General features: G+C 39.2%; 1 protein-coding gene across 1 annotated transcript in view; it reads left to right on the top strand.

The window, feature by feature from the left end:
• Window positions 1-5194: 5194 nt before the first annotated feature.
• MYBPC1 (myosin binding protein C, slow type) overlaps window positions 5195-11918 on the top strand; it is a gene marked incomplete at its 5' end in the record, with an annotated part of 79924 nt that continues 73200 nt past the window's right edge. The window contains 5 exons of the mRNA XM_015567582.1: window positions 5195-5243; window positions 6296-6331; window positions 7926-8036; window positions 10925-11073; window positions 11403-11520. Coding sequence (XP_015423068.1) covers window positions 5195-5243; window positions 6296-6331; window positions 7926-8036; window positions 10925-11073; window positions 11403-11520 — 463 coding nt within the window. The remainder of the gene's footprint in view (window positions 5244-6295; window positions 6332-7925; window positions 8037-10924; window positions 11074-11402; window positions 11521-11918) is intronic.

Here is an 11918-nt window from a genome sequence, read left to right as displayed (position 1 = left end):
TTTCCTTAAAAACATAAAGCTACCGTGACTTAGAATTCTTCCATGTATTCTGAAAGAATATGACAGGTGGCAAATAAAAAAAAAAAAGGTAAAGTACATATTCTCTTTTTATACCGTCAGTGGGCCAGAGAACTGTCTTTTAGTATAACGTTCATTTATTCAGCAAGTGTTCAGAGGCAGCTGCGTACCAGGCCAGAGTCTAGTGCTGGGTCCTGCCTTCCTGGAGCTGATTTGGGAGCTTTAGAGGAGAGAATGACCATCGACAGGATTCAGTGCATTTCAGCTTTGAAAGCAGACAATTGTCATGGAGGGCCATGTGTAAAGAAGAATGTAGGTGTTTAAATGGGATTATACTTTTTTATGGTCAACCAACATTGAATCCATGAACATAAAGTAATGAGACTTGACTCTCTTCTGTGCCTCAACAATGGGTTCTGTGGCAAGTGTCAAAACTGGTTGGCCCTGTGGGTGGTTGCAAATGTGCCAGCAGCATTAGAATCAGAGATTACTTTGATGATCAGTACTCATTTTAATGCCTAAGTTCTGATATGTATTTTTTAATTTTAGTTTTTGCATCTTATTAATGTATAGTCTGTATATTTTTTGGTAAGCCCAATTGGGATAGTTACTGCCTTTTGATAATCATGGCAAGAAAGTAAAATCTTTCTTTCCCCAGTCATTAAAAATAACTTTACCCCATAAACTATTGTAAATGAACCCTGTGCATATTAAAGAGCTCACAGAACTTGAGTTGAAGCCTCTTTCTTTGGGAATGAGAGTGATTGGCAGAGGAGGAAGTGAATCAACAGAAGTTCCAGAAAATTTCTCCTAAATAATATGATCCTTTTAATTTAAAAAATGATTATATTTTTCTTAATTTAGGTCTCTTTACATCTGCAATAACACGATCTTCATGCTTCTTACCAGCATGCTAAAATTTTTTGTGTAATTTTACCTTTAGGTATCAGACAACCATCTACTAAAATGTCTCTGTGCTTTACGTGTCTTCTAACTACATATTTCTTTGCAAAGAAGTTTGTTAAAAATTAATCTCACCATGGTTTTCTCTTAAAATATATATATTTGTTGATTTTAGAGAGAGGAAGGAGAAGGATAGAGAGAAACATCGATCAGCTGCTTCCTGCACGCCCCCTACTGGGGATCAAGCCTGCAACCCAGGCATGTGCCCTGACTGAGAATTGAACTGGTGACCTCCTGATTCATGGGTTGATGCTCAACTGCTGAGCCACACCAGCTGGGTAATATCACCATACTTTTTGATTCTAAGACAAAACCATTTTAAGATGCAATATCAATTTAATAGATTTGGGAGAGAAAAAACTTATTAAATATGTTTATTGTAAAATGAGTCTTGATTTCAAAAGCATCAAAATGTGAAGGCATGTATCTTCTCATTAAGAAAATATAATAATTTAATTAAATGCCTTAACACATGATGAGTTAGGGTTAGCCGTTGGTGTTATTGTCTTCCATATGTGGTTGTTGTTGCTATTTTTATTTTTGGTATGTTAATAATTACTGAAACTGATTACCCTGCTTGAGGAATTCATAAATCTGTCTAAATCAAATCAGGTGTTTACCTGAGGTTTCTTTATAGTCACATGTATTTTATTTTTTTAGATCTTTTTTTTTTAAGTATTTTTATTGATTTCAGAAAGGGAGGGAGAGAGAGAGGGAGAGATAGAAACATCAACGATGAGAGAGCATCATTGATCAGCCGCCTCCTGGATGCCCCCCACTGGGGATCAAGCCTGCAATTCAGGTATATGCCCTTGACCAGAATTGAATTCGGGAACTTTTAGTCTGTAGGCTGACGCTCTAGCCACTGAGCCAAACATGTATTTCACTTGTATTTTAATTTTATAGGCTTTTTGGTCTTTATTCTAAAATCTCAACAATAATCTCAAGTTTGTTTTACATAAAAAATTAATGTAGAAAGGCAATTTAAATCAACCATAGGTCGAAGTTATTTTATGCTTAAGAGAGTGTGGAGAATTATAAGAATGTAAATATCCTATTATCAGTGGAAGTCTCTCCCTCAAATTTCAAATTTCATGTGTATCCTCCAAAAATCCCATGTAATATGAGACTAAATTCTTTCTCTCCTTTCCAGACATTCTTCTTTGGGAATTTCAGTTGCTTAAGGAATCATTTTTTACGGTTTTACAAATCCTATTTTCCCATGACTTGAAAGCAAATAAAATTCTGCTTTGGTAAATTTCCCTTCTATGTAGCTAGGGGAGCTAGCGCAGCTGCTCTAGGTCCATGTCTTCATGTTTGCTGTATCATAAAGAACCAAAAACAGATGCATATGTTTTCATCATCATTGTAGTCACTTTTGAAATAGAAAAAAAAAGAGAGAGAAACTGTGACTTAAATTGTATATATTTTTTGCTTTGTTTTCTCTGAAAATGTTCTTTGTATAATGCCATACCTTTCCCATGTGTGTTGTTGAATTAGGCACAACCCAAAAGATTTGGATATTCAATTCCCCTTCTAGCAGTAGAAGCTGTTTTTCCATGGTAACCAGATTTAACCAGGCAACTTTTTAAGAATTTTAGGTCAGGATCCCTAAATCCTAACTACATTTCCTAATCTAAAGGAATGTCAGGACCAAAGTTACATTTATTTATTTATTTATCTATCCATTTATTTATTTATTTATATTTTTAAATTGATTTCAGAGAGGAAAAGAGAGGGAGAGGGAGATAGAAGCATCAATGATGAGAGAGAATCACCAATCTGCTGCCTCCTGCACATCCCCCTACTGGGGATTAAGCTGCAACCCGGGCATGAACCCTGGCCGGGAATTGAGCTGTGATCTCATGGTTCATAAGCCGATGCTCAACCACTGAGCCATCCTGGCTGGACCAAAACTACTTCTCAAAGAAGGGAAACAGTCAACTTGTCCATTATATTTTCTAGCACTTTAGTAAATTTGGAAATGTATGTATAAGAAATCAAAAATTGTCAATTGAGCAGAAATTGCTGTTTGGAAGTAATGTTGGGTCATCTAGAATTCTGTGGTCTGCAAACCGCGGCTCACGAGCCACATGCGGCTCTTTGGCCCCTTGAGTGTGGCTCTTCCACAAAATACCACATGCGGGTGCGCATGTACAGTGCGATTGAAACTTTGTGGCCCATGCGCAGAAGTCAGTATTTTGTGGAAGAGCCGGTATTTTGTGGAAGAGCCACACTCAAGGGGCCAAAGAGCCACATGTGGCTCGCGAGCCGTGGTTTGCCAAGCCGCAGTTTGCCGACCACTGGTCTAGATCATTTCATGACACTTTGAAGCTTTGATTGAATATGTGGTGTCTTAATAGTCTAAACTAATTGTGCATGCCCATCCAAATAGTGTTAATATTTAGTTGACATCAAAACTATTCATTCATCAATATTTTGCTTATCTCTTCATTTTAGTTTTATGAAAGTATGTGAATATTCTTCTAAATCATTTAGCATTCCAAACAATTAACTCAAGGATTCATTATACCCTGTGCACAAAACAAACAAATACCCACAAAACTATTTAAAATGAAGTGTTCATTTGACTCAAAATGGTTCTAATTTCTATATAATAAAGGAAGTTCCTTTCTAGGACTTGGTTGAGTTTTAAAACTTATTTTTTCAATAATTTTTACAGGACTTTAAATCAAGATTCTTTAAGTAGTTCAGTAAATAAAAGTCTTCAAATAAGTTATAAGAATAAAATATTAATATTGAATTAAATTTATGGAAAATATTTTTAAATTACCAGGTATATCATTTTTATGTAAAATTTTAATTATCTAAGACTTCTGAACTGTAGAATTCTGCTGATAGCTCAGACATGCCTATACTTCCCCAATGTACCATTTTGTGGAATGTTCATGGATATTCCAGAAGGAGTCAAACGTGAACTAAGTTTCGGAAATATTAACTGCTGTATCATTTCTTGTCTCCACCCCGACTGCTGGAGCCTATTAGCACACTGACAGCTTTGAGATGTCCATAATAAAAGCACACACACAGTACAATAGAATGCAATCATTTAACTTTATTTAGCCCAACATCTTCCAAGCTTCTCTGACCACAGAAAGCTTCCTCTGAAGATCCTGAATCGCACAGTATCCAGCAAGTCACCTCGTGCGTTCTGAATATATAACATTAAGGTTTCTGAATATTATTATCCTAGTTATTTTGTAAAAAGTAATAATATATATCTTTGGTTGACAGTCTTAGAAATTTCAGGCTAATAAATACTACTTACTATAAATATGCTAATAAATTATACAGAAATGTGCTATTTTATCTCAAGGAATCTTTTAAGGCACTTTATAATTAGCAGTCATGTGCATGCATTTGCTGAATCCTATTTTATTTTATTATTTTGTTTAACTATATTTTTATTGATTTCAGAGAGGAAGGAAGAGGGAGAGAAACATTGATGAAGAGAGAATCATTGACCGGCTGCCTCCTCCAAGTCCCACACTGGGGATCGAGCCCATAACCTGGGCATGTGCCCTGACTGGGAATTGAACCATGACTGTCTGGTTCATAGATCAATGCTCAACCACTGAACCACGTCAGCCAGGCAATATTTTTAAAATTATACAGCATTGACCAACTCTAATCTAATCTTGAGAAAGTTCTTATAAAACTTCTAAAATAATTATTGGTGAAGTTAATAAGTATGACAAATTGATTTATATTAGTTAATGTTGACTTTTGTTTTCTATAGAAGGGAAATTAGTCATGAGGTTTTTGGGGTGGGAGGAATAAGTTTTTAAACAATACACATATGCTTTGATGCCTGTGTCCAAATAATCATGGTGCATGAATTATGCCTCTCATTGATGTTAGCTACAAAATGAGAACTCGAAAATCACCTCCGTTGTGGATTTCATCAAGATTAAAAATGTTAGTATCCTAACCTACAATCACATAAAACGCTTGCATAGAGTTCCAATTTTTAATTTACACTTTCTTTGAATTATCTTACTATCTCACCCTTTTATTTATTTTTCTCTTTTGCCCAAAACACTCAAATTTAATCTTTCAGGTACCAAGTCTTCTAAGGCTTACTCATCAGTTGAAAGTGTTTTGTGTAGTTTCTCCTCCTCTTTTTCAGATTTCTCTCTCCTCAGGATACTTGGGATGATGTCCTTTTCTCCTTGACTTTGTGTGCCTATTTCTTGTTTCAGATGAAGAGGAAGCCTCCCCGTCTTTTGTCCTGCCTCCAGGTTAGGATGATCCCAAACCCCTTCTCTCCCCCACTTTGTAATTTATTATTAACTTGCAGTAAAGGAAAAGAAAAGACAGAACACCTTGATGAGACAAGGTACAGAGCAGGAGGTGTCAGAGCTAAGAGGAAAAACGATGGCTTTAATGGCAATTTTGTATTTTTTTTTTAACATGAGGACATTTTTAAAAAGAGTCTTCCTTTGTGAAGTAAATGAGATGCATAAATCTTGGATACAAATTTTAGGGGCAAAAATATTTGTCTTTCATTTGTTTTTGTTTTTTAAATATTATTATTGGTTTTAGAGAGAAAGGGAGAGGGAGAAAGAGAGAGAAACATCAATGATGAGAGAGAACCATTGATTGGCTGCCTCCAATCAATGCACACCCCCTACTGGGGATCGAGCCCACAACCCCAACATGTGCCCTGACCCAGAATCGAACTGTGACCTCCTGTTTCATAGGTCGAGGCTCAACCACTGAACCATGTCAGCTGAGCAATCTTATTGTTTTTTATTTTATTTTTGTTAATTCTTACGCGAGGGGTTTTTTTCCATTGATTTTTAGAGAGAGGGTGGAAGGGAGGGAGCGAGACAGAGAGAAACATCGATGTGAGAGAGACACATCCATTATGGCCTCCCCGACATCCCCGGAAGTTTTTTTTAAAGTGTTTTTATTGATTTCAGAGAGGAAGAGGGAGACTGAAACATCAATGATGAGATAGAATCATTGATTGACTACCTCCTGCACGCCCCCTACTGGGGATCAAGCCTGTAACCCGGGCATGTGCCCTTGACTGGAATCGAACTTCAGTCCTCAGGCCAATGCTCTATCCACTGAGCCAAACCGGCTAGGACTCACTGTTTTTTAAATAAAACCTCTTTTTAGAGATGCTTTCATAGTTGAAGCTCTGCTGATTTTCCATCCAAGCCAATTTCTAGTTTTTTCTCTCCCTATTATCAGGAGAGGGTTTGGGGGATCCAAGGAGGTTGCAGTCAGCACTTCATTGGCGCCCCTTTCCTCTTGCATCATCCAGATCACGCTTTCCTTTCAGGTTTGGGTAGTCGGGCCCTGGAGAGAAAAGATTCAGGTGAGCAGATGCCTGGAACAATCACTAATGACCTCATTTCTTGAAGCTGCATTGATTCTAATCTTTGTTTTATTCAGTTTGTAGCTCTGATAGCCATCTTTCATTACGTTACATTTCTTACAAGAAAACTAATGTATTGAGAAACAATTAATTTTGCATGATACATATACACAAATTCAGGAATCTACATACATACACCACAGGTTGTTGTTTTTTATTATTATAACTATCATTTAACAAATACAGAGAGATTAAGAAACTTTTAAAACCTCCACTTAGAGAGTGCTGAAGTTAGATAATAATTCACATTTTTATAGAACTTTACATATAGTTGATAAAACACCTACAGATGCATCCTGCCAGCTGTGCTACAATTCATTCATTCAATAAATTTGTGTTGAGTGCCTACTATGATCCCACTATGGGCTTCTTAAGGGCCAAGCATTTGTAGGTATAGAAATGAAAAAAAAAATAGTAACATTTCTGCCTCGTGTTCTAAATGTGAATGATCACTATTCACTATTATTATTAATATCACAGACACACAACATAAATTTTTAACAACAACTTTGTTATTAAAAATCATGTAATCATGTGACTCATTGCATAACTTCATTGTGATAATGATGGTCTCTGTGGATAGAAATACTGAGCATGATTGACACATGAAAACTAAAATAACTAAAATTTACATTCCCTTCTTTTCAAGAAGCATTAACAGGTAAAACTGGTAACCCAAGCTTTTTTTCCAGCTATTTAAGCAGCTGAAACTGAACTTCTCTGAATTCAGCTCTCAGAGACAGAGGGAATATCTTACATTCTCTCTCCCACCCCCCTCATTGGAGTTGACTGATGACTAATCCAAGCTAAGAACCTGGAGTGCAACTAGAAAATGCAAAATAAACTTCATTTTCAGGTTCTCTCTCTTCATGGGAAAGCCTCAAAGAGTTTTTTCTTTCTGTTTTTTTCTGAGCTCTCCCCTACCTCCCACTCAGGATGCTCCTAATATACTTGAAACTTGTACCTGCAGGTCATGATCTGTTACTTAATTGTCCAACTATGGCCACATCTGTATGATCCTTATAAAATTGTCTAATTATACAATAGCAAGACATTTAGAAATACCAGGCCAGACTTGGTTGTCTCACCCTTCCCAATTGACCTGCAAACTGACCCATTAAACTCTTTTTTTATATGTGTATAGCCTCATAGTCAGTTACCTGCAAAAATAGTGAGAGTACTGATTTAATATACTTCTCACCATTATTTATTTGTTAGGGGTCAGGCAGGATGGGAAAAGAAAGGAACCATGGCTTCCAAGAAAGACAGAATAATACCCTACCTGAAAAGTGTTAGTTTCTAGGAATTAGAAAATGTTCCTTTATCCCATCATGGAAGAAACATCGATGTAAGAATGGGAACCTGTCACTCTCTACTGATGACTGCAGGGTGATGGATCGAAAGAGTGGTGTTACATTTATCCAGGTTGACTAGACAAAGTCAAGCTTCCACGATGAGAATGACAAACCCAGGTAAGTCCACCTCTGAAGAACCTGGCCCTGAAATGATCCTTTTCCTCCTTTCTGCTCATTAGAATGGTCTCTTGGAGAATCACCTGCCACAGAGGATCATGACAAGCAGGATGCCAATTCTCAGCTGTCCATCCTGTTCGTGGAAAAGCCTCAGACAGGAACAGTGAAAGTTGGTGAGTCGAAAGCATAAATCCTGCTTTAAAAAAATGCACAATGTAAATGAAATTCACATAACAAAAAATCAACCATTGTAAAGTGAACAACCAATGGCTATTAGTACACTCAATGTACGACCACTACCTCTATCTAGTTCCAAAACTTTTCGTCATTCCAAACAGAAACCTTGTACCCCCATTAAGCAGTTACTCCCCATTCTCCCTCCCCTCAGCCTCTGACAACCGCTAATCTCCTTTGTCTCTGTAAATTTTCCTATTCTGGGTATTTCATATAAATGGAATCACACAATATGTGACCTTTAGTGACTGGGTTTATCCATGCCGTAGCATAAATCAGTACTTCCTTTCCTTTTTATGGCTGAACTAGAGGCCTAGTGCACAAAATTCATGCATGGACTCGGGCTGGGGGGGGAGGCGGGGTGTCCCTCAGCCCAGCCTGCACCCTCTCGCAATCCAGGACCACTGGCTCCTAACCGCTTACCTGCCTACCTGCCTGATCACCCCTAACTGCTCCCCTACTGACCTAATCACCCCTAACTGCTCCCCTGCTGACCTGATCGCCCCTAACTGCCTCTGCCTTGCCCCGCACCCATGACTCAGAATTCCCTCCTCTGGCTGGTCACAGGCACCCGGGACCCGGGCCAGCTTCACCCGGGCTAGCCACAGCCACAGGCACCTGGGACCACAGGGCGGGCGGCTTGTCCCTCTCCCAGGCTGCAGGTGCAAGCACAGCCACTGGCACCCAGGACCGTAGGGCAGACAGCTTGTCCCTTGCCTGGGTCGCAGCCTGACTGGTCCCCATTCCTCTCTTTCAAGCTCATTTGTGTCTGGGTGGTTCCTATTCTCTCCTCATTGTTGAGTGTCTGAGTCATTAAGGCGTGATGGCATGAGGGTGTGATGACCATTTGCATATTAGCTCTTTATTATATAGGATAGTATCCCACTGTATTTCTATATTAAATCCTTGAAAAGGTGAGTAATCATTTCAGTACACTTTAGTATGTAGGAGTTGAGTGGTTGGAGCCTGGAGCCTGGAGCCAGGTGGGATACAAATAGATTTCTTCATTTGTCAAGTGGGGATAATACTACCTGTGAAGTACTTTGAATAATGCCTGGCATATCTTATATCTCTGAGCCAGTGTTTGCTGTCATTACAACACGCCTCATTCTGTAAGATGATTACACTATCAGGATGTATAGTGTCTCAGAGGAAGCTAGTCAAACAGATGATTCAACTTTGGAGATACTCATGAAAGAATACTGATTGCGCACCTGTTAAAACACTATTCTGAACTCTATAACATGTGAGCACTCAGAACTTGCAGTTTTAACAGGATGCGCGAAAACAACAAATTAAACAAACAGATAATCACAAAAACCATGAAGGAAATAAGCAGGGTGGTGAGTTAACAATTTGGGGTCCAGGAATTTTTAACTAAATTTTTATAAGAAATATACTGGGCCCTGACCAGTTTGGCTCAGTGGATAGAGTGTTGGCCTGCTGATTGAAAGGTCCCAGGTTCGATTCCAGTCAAGGTCATGTACCTTGGTTACGGGCACATCCCCAGTGGGGGGTGTGCAGGAGGCAGCTGGTCGATGTTTCTCTCTCATCAATGTTTCTAACTCTCTATCCCTCTCCCTTCCTCTCTGTAAAAAATCAATAAAATATATTTTTTAAAAAAGAAACATACTGGGATGAGAACTGGTCTTTGACACTTACCAAATAGTATGCATATGAGCCTATGGTTGCCTATATTCTTTCAGGTCAGGAATATAGAAGCACACCTCATGTAAATGGAAATGTCAGATCCCCTTATGTTTCCAGAAGACACCAAAATGCTGGGCTGGCCCTGGAGCTAGAGTTTTCATGTACTTAGGGTCTTAGCAGTAATCTGTCAATTCAAACAGATAGGAAAGTTTATTTCAAAAAGAGTAGCTTCATATAATCATATTCCCATAATTCCAGACTTCCCATTACTTGCTTAATAAAAAAGATTTGAAAAAATTTATACACTATCTATAATAATAAAAACATAATATGCTAATTAGACCTGATAGCCAAACTACCTTCCGGACACCATTCCAAATGAAACCGCAGTGGCAGGGGCCAAGGCAGAGGCGGTTAGGGGCGATCAGGCAGGCGAGTGTTTAGGGGCAATGAGGCAGGCAGGCAGAGTGGTTAGGGGCAATCAAGCAGGCAGGCAGGCGAGTGGTTAAGAGCCAGCGGTCCCAGATTGTGAGAGGGATATCCAACTGCCAGACATCCCAAGGGATCCAGGATTGCAAAAGGGTGCAGGCTAGACTGAGGGACACCCCCCAACCCTCCGTGCATGAATTTTGTGCATTGGGCCTCTAGTATATATAGATTTGTCTACATACATTTGTGAATTTTTCACCATTTTTATTTCATATATAGAATATCAACCCCCCCCAAATTATTTCTATTAATTAACCCATTGCTCCTTTTTTGTTCCATAAACCTCAAACACAGGGTAAGTTGGAGAATCTAAAGACCTTATAAGGTGCTTGGAAAATAATCAGGGCCATTTTGTTGCACAATTCTATGGGCACCAGTCTCATCATAGTGTATGCAATGCAGTCCCATATAACTCCTTCCAGTTGATAGCAAAACAAATGACAGTTTTTTTAAAATGTAATTTAAAAATGACAGTTTTTATTGATTTCAGAGAGAGGGAAACATCAATTGGCTGCCTTCTGCATGATCCCCACTGAGGATCGAGCCCCAAACTCAGGCATGTGTCCTGATGGGGAATAGAACTGGTGACCTCCTGGTGCACAGGACTATGTTTCATCAACTGAGAGCCGCACTGGCTGGGCCAAATGACAATTTTTAAAGCAGTCTGAATCACTTGTGCTTTTTCTAGGTGAAAATATCACCTTTATAGCCAAGGTCAAGGCTGAAGATCTTCTTAGAAAACCCACTGTCAAATGGTTTAAAGGGAAATGGATGGACCTGGCCAGCAAAGCTGGGAAGCATCTCCAGCTGAAGGAAACCTTCGAAAGGCATACTCGGGTAAGGCCCTGAACTCCTGGCATAGGGGCCTGGCCAGCTCATCCCTTCAGGGTGGATAAAAGGTCATTTTTATGTTCAGCTTTGAGAAATTTCTGTCCCAGAAAATTCTCTGGCATTAGTGTTCCTAGCATCTACCCTTAGCACGCTTGCGCTGCTGTGCCCAGAGGCTGTGGAGCACAGGACCCCTCCTCTATTGAGAGCATCGTCATAGAATCCACAGATACAGACGCGTTTTTAAGACAGTGCTACATGGTTGGGGGAAAAACTAAAATGTGATGGCATCTTTCTGCCAGGTAGGACTGACATGTGTCGGATGCATTTCCTTGCAGATATATACATTCGAGATGCAGATCATCAAGGCCAAAGAGAACTATGCAGGAAACTACAGATGTGAGGTCAGCTATAAGGATAAGTTTGACAGCTGTTCCTTCGATCTTGAAGTGCGCGGTAAGAGAGCGTTCTTGTCTGAATAAATGTGATTTTTTTTTTTGATGGGGCATGAGGGGTTGGAGGAGAAGGCCATTTAATGCTATGATATTTTAAAAATAAAGTTTCCTTTAAAACTGTGTGTTTCTGGTTGTCATGGTCCCAGCAAGCTTGCTGAATTAAATAGTTATGAGGTGATTTACAAGGGGAAATTGGGGATATTATTGCTGAGCATCTCTTGTTCATGCTACCTGTATCCCTTCAATCTCCCAAGTAAGGGCTGAAGCTGTACTGAATGTACATGCTTTATTGGGTCCACGTATTTCCACTCAGGTTTGGGGATAAGTTAATATGGCACAAAGATGTTAGGATACCCAGGTGGAAGGGAGGATTCGCCTTATAAGGACAGAGATGAGATA

This window comes from Myotis davidii, unplaced genomic scaffold, assembly GCF_000327345.1.
Source record: "Myotis davidii unplaced genomic scaffold, ASM32734v1 scaffold120, whole genome shotgun sequence".
Lineage (NCBI taxonomy): Eukaryota > Metazoa > Chordata > Mammalia > Chiroptera > Vespertilionidae > Myotis > Myotis davidii.
This window is presented reverse-complemented; position numbering and strand designations above follow the sequence as displayed.